This window comes from Mus musculus, chromosome 1 (assembly GCF_000001635.26).
Source record: "Mus musculus strain C57BL/6J chromosome 1, GRCm38.p6 C57BL/6J".
Classification (NCBI taxonomy): Eukaryota; Metazoa; Chordata; class Mammalia; order Rodentia; family Muridae; genus Mus; species Mus musculus.
Window position 1 is genome coordinate 105725117 of NC_000067.6, and position 17582 is coordinate 105742698.

Here is a 17582-nt window from a genome sequence, read left to right on the forward strand (position 1 = left end):
ACTGTATAGATTGTGCTTTAGCTTACTGTCACTGGCTTTAATACTTTACATTAACTCATTTTAGACTAATTTTTTTAAATAAAACACTTAATATTGAAAATTAACTCCTAAAGAAGTTTGTTCAGCTGAGGTTTTAGTATTTTACATCATTATTTTCTCTTGTGAAACATATTTTCCCTGCTTTTAATTTTAGTCCCTAGGATATCTTTTATAGATTATTTCATTGGAATAAACAGTATGAATTATACATTTTTTTTGTTTTTTTTTTTTTAACTTAAGCCGTTTTTTATTGGAGTCTTACCTTTGAACCAATTTTAATTTAACCTACATAAACATAATTTTCACTAACAAACTTTCATTAAAGCATTTATTAAAGTATGGGGGTTTCAAATTCTCTATAATGTTTGAGATTTAAAGTTTATAACATGTTAATTAAGTATTAGACTGAGGGCCTTATTTTGTTTTGGACAGAATAGCTAAGTAGCCAAACTACTTTTTCCTATGTGATTTATTTTGCTTCTGTTATTTATAGTGACTAGGTTCCCTCGGCCTATGTCACCTCTGCAAGATGTGTCTACTATTATTGGAAGTCGTGAGCAATTGGCAGTGCTACTACAACTTTATGATTACCAACTGGAACATGAAGGCACAACAGGCTGGGAGAGTTTACTCTGGGTTGTCAATCAATTGTAAGTTACCACCTCTGTGTCCATTTTATATTAAATTAGCTCAGTAGAAAAAAGCTCATATTTAGACTTGAGACAGAAAGTTTGTAAAATGGATTTAATTTGTTTAAGAAACATAAATTGGCATCTTCAGAGCAAAGCTTGAAAGGCAATACTTATTACATACTCCCTGGGAGTATGTAATGTTCCGTGAAGAAACTGCGTCTTTATGTTATGTCAGGACTGACCTGCCACCTTGAGTTTAGTAGAAGTAAAGGGCTTTAAACAATATTCTAATTTATTAGTTTTGAGTCTAGAATGAATGTTGTGTAAACCAAGGTTTTGTAATGTACCAAACCCATGATTTTGAATCCTGTTACCTTAACATGCAGAAAACTGTTTTATAGAAAGCAGTTAAGACTGATATTTGAGGATGTGAAAGCCATCCTTTGCTTACAGAGAACATAGGGATGCAGGTTTTGCATCTGTGCCGTTGCAGGCAGATTATGGAGACAGTCATTTACATGTGCCCCTCCTGTTTTTCTCTCTTTTCACATTCAGGTTGCCACAGCTTATAGAAATAGTGGGCAAAATTAATGTAACCTCAACTGCCTGTGTCCATGAATTCTCCAGATTTTTCTGGCGTCTTTGCCGGACATTTGGCAAAATTTTTACAAACACTAAGGTAAATACTTATATTACATCTTTTCTTATATTCAAGAGACAGAATCATAATATGATAATTCTTTAACAAAGTAAATGATAACACATCCCTCTCTTTATCTGTTAAGAAGTTAAATTTTAGTAGTATATTTAGCCTCAGCCTAGGGTATACTGAGATTTTATTATGAGATCTGCCACAGTAAATCTATCAAAGGCTTTTACCATAGGCGTATCAGGGGAAAGAACCCAGTCCTTTGACTAGTGATCAAGTTTTTTGCCATATAGAACAGATTTTGGAAGCAATTGTCTGCTTAGCACTTGATAAAACCTGAGGTGAGGAGCCACAGCAACCTGTAACATTTGCTTCAAGGGTTCCGCTTCTTAAAAACAGCATGGAGACTCAAATGAGTGTCTCCATCATTACCAGGGTGTGGTTTGTCACTGTGGCCTGCGATGTTTACTCTTTCACATGTTAAAATTTAAGGACGCTTACAGCCAATGTCTTCTTCAATTCTGTCTTCATAGTCTATTGCTAGGATAGTTGCTTAAGAGAACTAATTTTAAAAGAGTTTTAATGTTTTTTAAATCTGGTTTTCATCAAGATACTCATAGTAAACACTAAATTTCTGCTCCTGTTGAATCTGTATTATTGCAATGTTTAAAGCAAAAAAGTATTCTGTAATAGACTGTTGAGTTCAGACTTCCTTTATAGTGTATTAGCTGCTTTAATAAGTTAAGTAATTATTAGTGTTTTGCGAAATGAAGAGATTCAGTATTAGTTCTATGATTCTGCAGATTAATCTTTCCCCAGTGTTCTTCCTTTTAGTCTGCATTAAATATGTGAATTAAAAAGACTGAGATGCTGACAAGAAAGCAAAATCCTTTTACCTCTTCCCCAGTCTGTTACCATTATCATTGGAAATTGCTCAATAGTTCCTGAGTAAATAGCTAGCTGTATGGGTTCAGAAAAACATTTAGGAGTCATTTAAATATTGAACACTGCAGAATTGTCTTCAGTAGTTTGAAATCTATGATAATTCCATTTTTAAAAACCTGAGCATTTGCTCTACCTTAAGATAGTGAAGAAAAAAATCTTACTTGAAGGAATTTATTGATTGTGAACATGCTAACCATGACAATTCTAAAGGAGACTTTTTTTTCAAATATAGCCAGATGCTTTTTCCAATAATTCTAATCATATTATGGTGATATAATATTTACTCATGTAATGGTATGCAGGTGAGCTTTTTGGTCTCTAAATTTAGTTTTTAGGAGGAAATAATTTTAAGTACTTAAAATTATATTGAAATTATTTTCAGAAAAGAAACCAAAGACTATTCTGAAAATACCTGCTGATTTGAATTGATTTTTATCTGTAAAGGCCCTGTTAATTAAATATAATGTGTTTCTAACCATTTCAATATATACCTGTATCAGTAATAAGTATATATTTTATCACTAATTAATCCATAGGTCTTTCTTTTGCATTACTTAGGTAAAACCCCAGTTCCAAGAGATTTTAAGACTCTCTGAAGAAAATATTGGTAAGTATGTCCATTATTACTTTAAAAAAAGTTGAACCTTTTTATTCAGGAAAAATACTATATTCAGTTACTATATTCAGTATCATTAAATTACATACATTTAAAAGAGTAATTGAAAAGGAAAATGTGTATCATGAAGCTCTTAGTCATCCCTCTGAGCCATGTCAGTTATCTTCCCATGGGGTGAATTCTTCCTTCCTCGCTTTAATTTTAAATAACTACTTTGTGACCAAACTGGCCTAAGGCCAAGTTTCTCAAACTAGGTGCTTAATCCTTAGAGTGTGCCCTGGTGTGCTCAGAATACTTCATTCTTAACAAGCAGCATTAATAAATAAGAGTGGAAATGTCATAAAATAACAGTGGAAAGTAATGAAGGTTATGGAAGGTTTTTGTTTTTTAATGAAACAGAAAATTTAAAGAAACTATGGGTCTGTGTGATCAAACCTTGCATTGATCATTTTCACCCATGTGTCTTAGACAGTGCAGGTACAGCATCACTCTAAGCCAATGTCACTGGCCTAAGAAAGTGATCGTGTATACCTCTTGTACCCCGGTGTATTTTTTCAGTTCTAAGAATAAATTATAAAACATATTAAATGGAATATGTAGCAACTTCTATTTCATCAGTCTTGAACACATAGACAATTCTTTGTCTAAAATCTTACCTCAATATTGTGATTAGGTGGTTTATAAAATTTCTGGTGTCCTTAGAAGTAGTTGAAGAATGAATAAAATGTCAATGACATGTGCAAAGTACAGGTATTTTATTATTTTGTTTTGTTTTGAAGGAAGCAGAGTTTAAGAAATACTTCCCAAAATTTACAGTCTCAGTTGGGGTTTCTATTGCTGAAACCAATCACCATAACCAAAAAGCAAGTTGGGGAGAAAGGGTTTATTTGGCTTCTACTTCTGTAGTGCTGTTCATCATTAAAGGAAATCAGGACAAGAACTCAAATAGGACAGGATCCTAGAGGCAGGAGCTGATGCAGGGGCCATGGAAGGATGTTGCTTACAGGCTAGCTTCACATTATAGGACCCAGAACCACCAACCCAGGGAAGGCACCACCCACCATGGGCTGGCCCATCTCCCATTGATCATTAATTGAGAAAATGCCTTATAGCTGGATCTCATGGAGACATTTTCTCAACTGAGGCTCCTTTGTCTCTGATGACTCTAGCTTGTGTCAAGTTAACACAAAACCAACCAGCCAATACAGTTAGTTACTTTTAGTAGCTTTTTTTAAAGAGTTGATATTTAGAATGCCTAATTGTTGATGCTTAAGTTGGTTACTAATTCTGATGATGAGTTAGTGAAGAAAAAATTAATTACTGAGAATTGACAGCTTTTAAAATCAAGTTAGCTGTGAATATGTAGCCTCCCCTCCCCCAGCCTTAATGGTTCCACTGTTTACACCTGGGTGGAGCTTACCGGCTCAATCGTTCTGCCACGCCCACTGCTGGAACCTGTCGCTTTACTGTTCGGAGCGGTACACGCGGTCACCCTGCTATTGGACTCCAAGATTAATTGGCGGGAATCGGGTCCCTCCCCCTTCCTTTATAATGGAGTGCCGGAATAGTAAAAATTGAACCTTGAGCAGAGACCTTTGTCTTGGTTCCTTCCTTATCTCGCGCAGCCTAGCCCCTCTTCTCTTCCAGGTTTCCAAAATGCCTTTCCAGGCTAGAACCCAACCCTATGATCTGCTGGCCAGACACAACATGAATAGTTGATTGTTCAGAATGAAAATGATCATTAACCCCATTTTTAAAGTCAGGATTGCTAAATGCCACTTACTCCAGCCCAGATTTAATCTTCTACTACCACTGTCATGTTCAGCTGACACCAATATCCTCCCATGAAAAAGTTAGCTTTACCAGCAAAATAAACTTTAAATGCTAACTAATGGGAAACCTGTTTTGTTGTTGAAATCATATGAATTGTTAAATCAACTCAATTTCTTTATGTATGGCTCTGGAACTAAATAAACTATAAAAATAGAGGTACAGTAACAACATCAAAAAGAAATTTAAGAACATAGAAACTAAAACAAGTGTGTAAACGAATTAAATAATTTACCTCATTGTCATGTCTGAAAGTTTTCTTTTTTTTTTAAGATTTATTTATTGTTATATGTAAGTACACTGTAGCTGTCTTCAGACACCAGAAGAGGACATCAGATCTCATTATGGATGGTTGTGAGCCACCATGTGGTTGCTGGGATTTGAACTCAGAACCTTTGGAAGAGCAGTCAGTGCTCTTAACCACTGAACCATCTCATCAGCCCTGGAAGTTTTCTTTTTAAGTCTCACTTTATTTATAGACAACGACTCTTAGAGAGTGGTCATATGTCACACAGTCATGGTTGGAATCTCTTGCTTTTCTTTCTTTTCATTTATGTAATCTAATTCCTCCTCCATGAACATTAACAGGGCACTGTCTGGCCAAAAACCTACAGTACATATAGTTGAGGCCTTTGGAAACTAGAATCCCCGAGATAAAACAAGCTAAAAAATGTATATCTGGGTACTACTTTTAGTTAAGTGCCTTTATGTTTTACAAAATGCTACAACCTAAAAGCATACATATTTACCAAGACCTGGCTATATAGGTGCTTGAGAGACTCTTAAAGAAAGGTTTTGGGGGCTAGAGAGATGGCTCAGCAGTTAAGAGCACTGACTGCTCTTCTGAAGGTCTGGAGTTCAAATCCCAGCAACTACATGGTGGCTCAAAACCATTCATAATGAGATATGATGCCCTCTTCTGTTGTGTCTGAAAACAGCTACAGTGTACTTACATATAATAATAAATAAATTTTTGGACCAGAGTAAGCAGAAGTCCTGAGTTCAATTCTCAGAAACCACATGATGGCTCACAACCATCTGTACAGCTACAATGTACTCATATACATAAAATAAATAAATCTTTTAAAAAAATAAAAGTTTAAAAAAGGAAAGTAAGTTTTTGGTTTTTTATTCTAGAAACAGGAGTCTATCCCAATTTGGCTATTAAGTTCACTTTCCATCTATTAGAAGTGTGTGTGTGCTAATGCCACTTCAGAAGTATTAAGTTGTGGTTAACAACACAGAATGTTGTCTTCACCAAAATGCTTCCCAAAAGAATCTTGTAAATAGTTGTGCTTTTAAATACAATTGTGATTTTCTGTCTTTACACTTAAAGTATACTAGAACTTTTAAAAATATTTTAATAATTTTAGATTCCTCAGCAGGAAATGGGGTCCTCACTAAAGCTACTGTCCCCATTTATGCAACAGGAGTCCTCACGTGTTACATTCAGGTAAGAGAAGAAACAGTCTTTCTCCCCAGTGAAGGTGATTTCTCATTAGACAGTACCTGATGTTTGCTTGCTGAGGTCAACCCAAAACCTCTAGCTTAGTTGAAAATGTTACCCAGAAGAAAACAAAAACAAAAGTGTTACTTAGGAAATGTTTTATAATGAGCATATTTGAATAAATCTTCAAATTAAGTATCAATTTAACAAATAAATTTAATATTACATTACATTTACGTAGCATAATTTCTTTGTGTTTCATGATGTTTTCAATAAATAAATAACAGTACATGTATTACATACACCAAATTAGAAAATACAGTAGAAACTTGTTTTTACCAGAGTACCCTCTAGTAATATTTTATTTTTCTTAATTACCTCTATATATTAAACTACCCCATGACATAGTATTTTTATAGCAGTTTTAAACCATTGGTTTATGATTCTGCAGTCAGCTTGTCTGACCTTTGCTGGTTCCTCTGTGGTCATTCATGCTGCATAAGCTAAACGTTGGCAAGGGTGACTGAGCTTTAACACCCACAGGAAAGGACCTCTGTCTGTCTTCCATTACCTGACCTGGTGAGTCAAAAACATGAGCGGAATGAAAGTACAATGTGCTGGACTAAAAGTTAGTCTCAGAATTGACACAACTTAGTGTAAATAAGTCACAAACCCAACCCAGATTCAGGCATAGGGAACTAAACTAGGAGTTGTGGCTCATTGCTTACTGCTGAGGCAATAGACTGTCACACTGTATTCGCTGTTACTTTAAGTAAATATCATGATCCCTGACAAGGTATATTAGCAAGTAGAGCATAAGAAGGAAAAGGCATGTTTTCTCTGACTATTTTCTGGGTTTTCACCCACAGATACCTAGCTTCTTTGTCCCTTGAATTCTATAAGCATCACAGTTAAAACTCACTACTGTACGGTAAATACCAGCCATCTAAGTTCTGGTTCTGTTAAAAGTAGCACAGTATTCCTTAAAGATTTTCTAAGTGAATTTCTATGATGTCATAATACAGATATTCAATAAATTTCTAGGTTAGATATTTTCAGTCACATAGCATTGACTGAAGTACTCCTGAAGTTATGTTAAATCCAAACAGCACTGTGAACAGTAGTATAATACTGTTTTCTTCTCCACTTGATTTGGAAGTTATGTCAACATAGGATCAAATCTGATATGAATTTTTTTCTCTTTTTTTTTTTTTTTTTTAAAGATTTATTTTTTTTTTTTTTTTGTATATGAGTACACTGTAGCTGTCTTCAGACACACCAGAAGAGGGCATCAGACCCCATTACAGATGGTTGTGAGCTACCTTGTGGCTGCTGAGAATTGAACTCAGGACCTCTGGAAGAGCAGTCGGTGTTCTTAACCACTAAGCCATTTCTCCAGCCCCCCAATTTTTTTCTCTTTTTAACTTCACAGTTTTGATAGAGGTTTGATTCTGACCATATTTTAAAGCATGATAAGTTACCAGATACAAAATATGGCATGTAGTAGGACTGGGACATGTAAGTCCCTTCCCTCCCAAAGTTGTTTTTGTATTAGCCTTTATCACAATAGAAGAAAGTAACAGAAACAAAGTTACTTAAAACATACTTAATGCTATTATGAGTAAGGACCTATCTATCCCTGGAGTGACTCTGAAATCTAACTATATTACAATATTCAAAATGTTAAGAGCTTTTCCATCACAAAACATTTAATAAATTGAGGTAGTAATCACAGATTGCCCAGGTTGCTCATTTCAGAAAACATACACCAACAGTTAATGGTTCTTCTTGCTAAATACTATTTGTATTAGGATAAACCACAACCTATAGTTACATTAGTAAACAAGAGCTATCTTGGGGACTAGGGATGTAGCTCAGTGCCTGAGTACTGCCCACCATGCACTAGGCCACACACATGAAATTTCTCACTTATATAAAGCAATACTATTTGATACTTTTTAAATGGGAAGTAATTACAGTTAATTTTAAAAACTCAAAAGACTCCATGCTCATTTGAAAGTCTATTTTTAGAACTTATTTCACTGTAATCTTTTAGACTTCCAATTTGTTTCTGAAAGTTATATTTACTCTATTTGACTTTAGTGGTAACTTGGTTTCTGTTACTTTCTTCTGTTGTGATAAAGGCCTTGCCAAAAACAACTTTGGAAGGAAAGGGATTATTTGACGTACGTGTCCCAGTCATGGTCTATCTTTGAGGGAAACCAAGGCAGAAATAAAGCAAAGACCATGGAGGAATCCTATTTACAGGCTTGCCGTCCGTGGCCTGTGCAGCCTTATGCAGCCCAAGACCACTTGTTCAGGGACAGCACTGCCCACCTGGGCTGGACCCTTCACAAGAATCATTAATCAAGAAATGCCCACAGACTTGCCTATAGGCAATCTGATGAGGTAGTTTTATCAGTTGAGTTTCCCTTTTCCCTGAAAGATGAAATTCTCTATCTCATCTTGATTTGATGTAGTGCAGTCTTCCTTCTGGACCTTCTGGTGTGTCCTTGACTTGTATCTTTTTTGGCTGTTTGTCCTTAAATTATGCATTTATTTCCTGGGAGAATATCAGATTCCTTCCCTTATGCATTCCATTCAGATTAGTTTTACCTGTGATCTTACAGGTTTGTTCATTTCTTAAAAGTTATAATGATTCATTGAATAAGGCTTGAAAATGTTACTAATTTATTTTTAATCACAAACTTGAACTGTAGAGTAATTGGAGTTTTCACCACTGAATACTGCAAACATAATTCTTGGAACTTTTTACCATTAGAAAGGCAACTGTTTTGGTGGTTTGTATTAGCTGTGTATAGCTACTATTTATGGAAGCTAAAATTGGTAATATAAATTTTAATAAAATATTATACCTTAAGATGAACCAATGAAACTTTTATAGTATATACTATATAGCTATATATCATAGTCATTTAATACCAAGGATACTGTCCTCAGTATTTAAGGCTGTTATCTAGTGTGGCTAAAGAATTTTTTATGTTACTTAATATTTTTAATGTAAATATAAATAATCATAGCTACTGGCTACTCTATTGTACAGCAAGATCAGATTATGATAGCCTTTGACCTTTGTAACCATGGATACATTTAATGAATAATATTTTTAAGTGGGATCTATTGTCCTCATGTGGTAATCATTTCTTATTAAAGATAGGTAATTATGACATTTATTTCTACTTAATTGTTTGGGAATTCATCATCAATATTTTTCCTCTGTAGGAAGAGGACCGAAAGCTGTTAGTTGGCTTCTTGGAAGATGTGATGACACTGCTTTCACTGTCTCATGCTCCTCTTGACAGCCTGAAGGCTTCTTTTGTGGAACTTGGGTAAAAACAAAGTAGCTTATAGGTGGTTTTGCTTTTGTTTGTAAAAGCATATTAAAAAAAAAGACGTAAGACTCGGGAAACTGAGTCTTAAACAAGGAAGGGAAGCTCCTGAGTGATAGCAGTGGGAAGTCCCACCTAGGAGTTTAAAAGATGAAAGGAGCACCCATTCCAGACTGAAGCAGGACAGTGCTTTCCAGAAGGGGGGAAGGGAGCTATCACATGCTTCAACAGCTAGAGAAGAAACATAGTATAAAAAATATGATTTTTTTTTGTTTTAAGGTATATGTAGTTTTTCAGATAGACTTATACAATGAAGGAATTATTAAGCCTAATCATATAACTATTATTTTTAAGAATTAACATTTTACATTTTGAGTTGGTTTGGGTTTTACTAGATTATTCTTAAATTTTTTTTAGTCAGTGTGAGTTTTTTTTATGAGAAAAGCAGTACAGACTAGTACTTACTTTGAAGCTAGTAGAAAAATATGATCAAGTACAGATTTTTTAAAATGGCTTCCTAGAATGAAGAGAGAGAGAGAGAGAGCCTCACAGACCCCTTACTCAGTTCCCTGTAATGTGTTTAGTCTCTCTAATCACAAGTCATGGTTACCCGAGTACTTACAGCTCAGTCATTCTTTCTCTGTGGTACTAGAAATTAAATCTGGACCCATATGCATGCCAGACAAATGCTCTCCCACGGAGCCTCTTTTTAATTTTTTTTCATTTGTTGTGAACAGAATCTCACTTAGTTGCCCTAGCAGGCGTTGACTTGAGTTCATGCTCTAGCTCATGCAGCACTTAACCTGGTAATCCTCCTGCCTAACCTTCACATCAGCTGCGATACAGGCCAGAGCCCCTAGGGTGTGCTCTCACTAATAACACCATCTTCTATTTGAATAGGCTTTAAACTACAACCATGTGACAAAACATGCTTTTGTAGACCTTGGCTACATTGTGGAGACTAGCCTAGAGTTTGCTATCCTTTGACTTCACCTCCTGTGTTCTGTATATGGGAATGTCCTACCATTCCTGTTTATATTTGTAATTTTAGTTTTCATGCTATTAAATTGTTTAGAATTTCTGTCACAACTATAGATGCTAAGAAAGTGTAATTCTGAAGGTACTTTTTTGTGGGATCTGAGCTGTGATGTAATAAACGTACATTTCATCCATATGCTCTGCCAGTGTTTTATCATTAATATGCTTATGTGTAATAAATATATATACACATAGTGATTTTTCGATGCAGCACCTGAACATGTGGCTTAGATTTTAATGTTCTCATTTTTCATCCACAGTGCAAACCCGGCCTATCATGAGCTGCTGCTAACTGTTCTGTGGTATGGTGTTGTTCATACTTCTGCACTTGTCAGGTGTACTGCTGCTAGGATGTTTGAGGTAGGTTACATTATCTTGTCTTGTTTCTATTTGTGATTTCCTTTGGAAAAGAAAAAGGGTTAAGCTTTAATACCATGTTATATGTGTGTGAGTATTTATTTATTGATATGTGACATTAAGTAGTATCTAGTTGTGTACTGTGTGATGGGGCAGAACTTTAGCTTTGGCAAATTAAAGAATGTTTTCTAGCCTTATTGGTTCTTTTAAATGTTGTTCTTGATTTCATTTCTCCTTTAAATCTTCTTTGAATGGCATCCTATTAAATGTTTTTGATTGTCCTTTCCTATTTACTGAGGTAAATAACTACTCAAGCTAAAACAACATAGAGTATTGCTTAAGTTGTAGTATTCTTATTGGTATTAAATACAGTTACTTGCCATTATAGTATTTCTTCACATATCATATCTGAAATAGGATCCCTGACACTGACTGCTTATAAGGCATATACCTAAATCTTATTAACTTGTTATCTTCCTAATATGATAGATAACTAAGAATGCCTTTCAGTTTATACATTAGGTAGTACATTATATTATAGACAGATGTTCTTATATGTTTCTTTCAAATCTTGGAGTCCTCAATTGGTTTAGTATTGATGCTATTCAGTTTTACTGTAGAGCCAGGCTACCTCAGTTTAGTTTCCATCTCTTCTACCATTAATTCTTTGTTAATTATTAGGACAGAGTTGAACTTGTCTATACATTAGTTTCCTCATCTACAAAATGAAGATAATGATTAAACATATCCTTCTCAAATGATTTTGTTTGGTTTTTTTTTTTTTTTTTTTTTTTTTGGGTTTTCGAGACAAGAGTTTCTCTGTGTAGCCCTGGCTGTCCTGGAACTCACTCTATAGACCAGGCTGTCCTTGAACTCAGAAATCCACCTGTCTCTGCCTCCCAAGTGCTGGGATTAAAGGTGTGCACCACCACTGCCCAGCTTTTTGTTAATATTCTGTGAGCTAGTAAAGCCCTTAAAATGGTGTCAAACAAACAAGCTGTTATAAATGTTGGTTGACATGTCACTGTTTTTGTAATTTGTGCTATTCACAAAATATTAAAGCTGTGTAAGGAATCTATAAACTAAAATTATCTCTTTATGCCTGTGATTCTTTTTTAATTTTTTTCACATACTATACTTTGGTAATGTTCTTCTCCTTCCTCAGCTCTTTCTAGATCATCCTCACCTCTTACATATCCAACTTCAAGTTCTTTCTGTCTCTCTCAAAAACAATTAAAAAAAAACCAACCTTAAACTCAAATATGCTCTTAAAAAAGAAAAGAAAAGAAAAGGAAGAAAATCAATAGGACAAGGAAAACACAAAAACAAAACAGAACTCAAAAACAGAACTCAAAAAGAAAGCAAAAAGAACTCAAAAAACAATAAAGAGGGCATGAGCCCTGCTCTGGAGTGTGGTTGATATATACCTAGTGACACTCCATTGAAGAAAACTGATTTTTCCTTCGCTCAGCCAGGGATCAGTTGCAAATAGCTTCTCTATTAGGGATTAGAACTTAAAATGTTTTTGAGAAGAATTAATTAAAATCTTCCTAAATTTAAGAATTTCTCTATAATTTAAGATAAACTGCAATTAGAATGATAAAATACTGAACATATTTAAAATACTTGCTTTCTATAATTTTCAGTAACTAGATTACTCAAACCTGAATAAAATTCTCTTGGCCAGGAAGTTGAAAGTTTTGTCCCTTTTTTGTTGTTGTTTTTAAGATGATCTATAATTAAGGTTATTTGTTGAAGTCAATGCCAGAGTAATTTTGATGTTTTTATCTGTACAAATTCCTTCTTGGATAAGTAACTTTGATTATTCAATGTGCTGAAAAGTGGACATTACCATGAAGATGGCTTTCTTCATGCCTCTCAAAAGAAAAATGTGTCATTTCAAAAGCTGTCATTAATATACTCTTCATGCAATTTTACTCTAAGACCCAAAAACCAACTTCTTTCTCTTGACTGCTAGAAGGTATGTATATTTCAAGCATTTCAAATAAATAAAAGTAGCTTCCCCCATTTCACGTTTGGTTTAGCTTGTGTGTTGCCTTGAATGCTTGCCACTCAAATGCCCAAGGTTCTGTGTTCTGTCCCAGGGACACATAAGATTAGATGTGGTGCTGCAGAATTTAGGCAGGTAGATCAAAAGTTTATGGTCATCCTCCAATGCCTGAGAGTTCAAGGCCAGCCAGGGCTACCTGAGAGCTTACCTCAAAAGTAAAGTAACAGGATTTAATAATAGAAGTAAGAAATTGATATACTAGGAATTTAATTTGAAATACTTACTGAAATTTAACACAAACTCAGCTTTGTTTTTAGATAGCAAGACATGGAGAAACCCAATGGGATTATGTTATTCCTGGTGCTGAACAAGATGCTATGTTTTTTTTGAAGTAGAAAATGAATGTAATTCTTTTCTAGAGGAGTACAGTGACTTTCATGTTAATTAACCTTCTAGAGTGACAAAGTACAAAAAAAAAAAGACATCACGTGACTATTAATCGTGAGGTTACTGAACTATATCATTAAACTTTAACTCAAAGAAAGGACCGACATCAGTTAAGACAAATAAGAACGAGTCAGTCTGTCGTCTGGTTCTACTTTCGACCCTGAACAAATGCACATTTCTACAAGTCTGAGATTTTCATCTGCTAAAACTTTGATAATGTTCTGTATTTGCCTCACCAGACATAAAAATCAAAAGGTACAGAATGTAAAATAGCTAGTAATTGATAACTCCTAAAATTATTGACTAATTTTCTAGGTTTTTTTTTTTTAATTACCAAAAGGATCCTAGAGCAGTGAGAAATTAAATTGTCCTCTAAATTACCCTCTTTGAAATGATGAATTCCAGATACTAGGCATCAAGATAGGCTTTGCTGATTCAAACTTAAACCATCTTATGCAAAGAATTTGAACTCCTTGTCCTATTTATTCCTACCTGAACTTAATATCACTCATAAAATAACAAAATATCTTTTGTGATTTTACCCCTGCCTAATTAATATAGGCATTTAATAAATTATTTCAGAATGCTGAAATTGATTCTGGGATGAATGGGTTGATAAATGGTAATGGATTATTGCAGATTAAATACTTTCACATGTTAACTAAGTTTTTCATACTTTATAAGAGGAATGCTAGCACATGCACAGAGGTGATTTTGATAATGAAAGTCCATGGTAGCTCTGAGAGCTACAACTAGTGAACAGATTGATTAGGATTCAGCAGTTAGATATACATCAGATTTTGTTACAGATGGTTGTGAGCCACCATGTTGCTGGGATTTGAACTCAGAACCTTCAAAAGAGCAGTCGGCACTTTTAACCACTGAGCCATCTCGCCAGCCCTGTACTTTAAAATTTATGTAAGCTTTAAGAAAATTACAAGAAAAAGACTGTTTCAGAAGTAAACTTACAAATGTAATTAAATGACTTCTTTTTATAAAAATTCCAAATCATATATTATTGAGTAGTACTATAACTAAATTCATATTGTATGCATTGCCTGTGTTGTATGCAATATTTCTTGCAAAATGCAAAATTCAGCATTTTCAGATAAGTAAACAGTCCTGAGATTCTGTAACTTATCTAAGGCTGCATGGCTAATAGTGGGAGAGAGCTGGAATTTGAACCCAAAGCTAATGTCTAGGTTGAACACTCCAGAGCATATTGTTGCAGTTTATGTCTGCAGCTCAGCTCAGATGATAAGGCTGTGTGAGGACAGGTTGAGAGTTTTACTGTGTGGTCTTTAATATCCTCTCTGTAAAACAGAAGCACTTTAGTGATGGCTACAAGCCATTTTGAAGTTTGCTTTCAAAAATGTTTATTTGTCTTTTATTGATCATAATAAAATCCTACTCAGTTGACTTTTAATAATTTTAACTAACTAGTTATTATTAATACAGTATGTCTCCATTTTAGGGTTTTGGTTTTTTGTTTGTTTGTTTTTTGTTTTTTTGAGAGCTGAGTATAGTGGTGCATGCCTTTAATCCCAACAAAAGAGTCAGAGGCAAGGGGATCTCTGTAAGTTCAAGGCCATCCTGGTCTCCATAGTGAGTTCCAGGGCTACATAGTGAGACCTTGTCTCAATAAAACCAAGAAGAGAAACTTTTCATTGCATTTTAATTGAAGATGAAAATTGAGTATAGTCTTTGACCTAAAGAACAAACTGCCATCCAAATGGTGACAAGCCTCTTTGTGGACTGCTAGGCAATTTAAGCTTTCTTTCCTTCTAAGCCTTCTATGCCTTGGTAAGCACTCTAGTAGCAGTATTCGCTTAGCTTCTAATTTTGGTTTTGCTTTTGTGTTTTCTCTCTTTCTCTTGGTTGTTCCTCTCTTCTTCCCGTGGCACACTGTTTGCTTTCCATGCACCACCTGTGAATCCCCCCTGTGCTGACCAATCAGCTGTTGGTGAAGGGGGTGAATGAGACTCTGGTAGCTCAGAGGGTTGTTCCTGCTCTCATTACTCTCTCCAGTGACCCTGAAATGTAAGTGTTGTCCCTGCCTTCCATGTCCAGCATTCCTTTCCTAATGTGCCTGGTGAGAAATAACCATCATGCTGTTAACAGTCACTTGAAAATAGTGACAGTGGGTTATAGGCCTATTTGATTTTCAACTTACCATGTTGCTATTAGTACACCGTTGAGGTTGTTTTTTAAGGCAATCTCACAATAAGCCTAACTTAGAGGCCATATAATAGAGAAAAAAGTATTAGCATGAATAATCAATAAACACTTTCAAAACCAAAACATGCTGATGGACTATTTCTTCAAGCCAAGAAAGGATGCTCTGCTAATCTCACTAACAGGTTGTTACCAGTGAGTGTAGTGGCATGAACCAAAGGCTTAACATTTTAACGTCTTAAGTGGACAACTAAAGCAAGAAAGGCCAGTGAGTCTGCCTGCCCATCCTCAGTCACAGCTAACCCAGTTCTCATTCCAGTTTACCAAACCATTTTTTATTGCATGTTGACTGGTTTACAGCTGACTCTTCGAGGCATGAGTGAAGCATTAGTTGACAAGCGGGTTGCTCCGGCCCTTGTTACCTTGTCCGGTGATCCTGAATTGTGAGTTCACAGACTGTGACCCTGAGTTATCCTGCCTGTCTTATTGAGCATTCTTCTTGGTCTGCTCTTTAAAAGTTTAACTGTCATTGCTAGAGACTAATGTGGGATTTCTACCTTGTGCTTATTTTTATATATATGTTAATGATGATCCTATTGTCTTTCAGGGAAGTCTCAGTCTCTTTCCTTTTTCATTTCTAACAGCTCTGTCAGGATTGCTACAATCCCAGCATTTGGCACTATTATGGAAACAGTTATTCAGAGAGAGGTAGGACATAGACATTTGTTTACACTCTGTGCCAGTGGTGATGACAGATTTCTGATGACATACCCAAAGGTGGGGTCAGGGAGCATCCTAGCTTTTATGGCATTTCTTATTACTTACCAGAAATTTAAAAGTACCATAGTTTAGACTAATTGTTTATTATTTTTTAAAAAGTGTTCCATTTCTGTATTAGAATTCTCAGTTAAAAAATTAACTTTAGCCTAGCTGGATATAACCAACCTGCATACATTCTTTTTTTTCCCCCTCCTTTTAGATAAAATCTCATTAAATAGCCACGACTGGTCTGATGTTTCCTGTATAGGCCAAACTGTCGTTAAACTCACAGGAATCTGCCTGCTTCTGCCTTCCAAGTGCTGGGATTAATGATGTGCACCATCATGCCCAGCGTACATATTTTATTGTCATAAAACATTAGGAAAACAAAGCTATCTCCCTTTTACAGATGAAGTAGAGGAGGGACCTAAACCCTAATAACTGTCATAGATGCTACCTTATAAAATCCTCTAATATGTTATGTAGATCTTGTGGCTTGTACCACTATGAACCCTGACTTCCCTGCTTCAGGTGTTTAGCAAGATTTTTCTCCATGAAGATTATCTTGATTCTAAAACTATGGTTTCATTTCAAAGTCTTTATGTTCTGTGCCTAACTGCAACCTTACATATGACACACTTCTCAAGGTACTGGAGAGATGATTCAGTGGTTAAGAGCTTTTGCTGCTCTAGCAAAAGACCTGGGTTTAGGTCCCAGCACCCATATGGAGGCTCACAACCATCCATAACTCCACTTTCAGAGAAGCAAGATGCCCTCTTCTGGCCTCTCCAAGCACCAGGTACACACATAGTGTGTGTGTGTGTGTGTGTGTGTGTGTGTGTGTGTATACACACATACATACATACACACATACATGCATACATGCAAAACACTCATACACATAAAATAAAAATTCTTAAACACTTAACAAAATGAGTTTCAGAGGTTTTTTTGCTTTTTTTGTCATACTGGGAATATATTTAGTACAAATGAAAAAAAAATTGTGGACTAGAAAATAAGTGATTTGTGGACATATTACTCATCAAAATAAGGAATTCAATGAAATTTGATTTTGTAAAGATTCTTACAATAAAAACTAAATTTTTAGTTATAGAAAGAATATTTTCCCCCTTTTTGTGCTCTACATATTTCACTGACAAAGCAGCAGAAAAAAGAACACATCTTTCTGCAATGCTTGCAGTCTTGCCAGAATTTCAACATGGTCTTAAATCCTAAAAATACAATGTCTTTTAGGGAACTGTGAGTAAGATGTAAGTCAGCCATGAC

General features: G+C 35.2%; 1 protein-coding gene across 19 annotated transcripts in view; it reads left to right on the forward strand.

Moving 5' to 3' along the window:
* The window catches only part of Relch (RAB11 binding and LisH domain, coiled-coil and HEAT repeat containing), a 91289-nt gene that overhangs the window by 61274 nt on the left and 12433 nt on the right, over nucleotides 1-17582 (forward strand). For 9 of the 19 annotated variants that reach the window (XR_001784198.2, XM_006529501.4, XM_006529507.4 and 6 more), the window contains 8 exons: nucleotides 533-689; nucleotides 1227-1350; nucleotides 2824-2872; nucleotides 6085-6164; nucleotides 9402-9508; nucleotides 10807-10906; nucleotides 15319-15401; nucleotides 16181-16244. Coding sequence is in view for 14 of the 19 variants with exons in the window: in XM_006529501.4 (XP_006529564.1) it covers nucleotides 533-689; nucleotides 1227-1350; nucleotides 2824-2872; nucleotides 6085-6164; nucleotides 9402-9508; nucleotides 10807-10906; nucleotides 15319-15401; nucleotides 16181-16244 (764 nt within the window). In the remaining 5 variants the exon portion in view is untranslated. Of the gene's footprint in view, nucleotides 1-532; nucleotides 690-1226; nucleotides 1351-2823; nucleotides 2873-6084; nucleotides 6165-9401; nucleotides 9509-10806; nucleotides 10907-15318; nucleotides 15402-15896; nucleotides 15980-16180; nucleotides 16245-17582 lie in introns of all 19 variants that reach the window. The other 10 variants (XR_001784197.2, XR_001784195.2, XR_387169.4 and 7 more) reach the window with 5 other exon arrangements.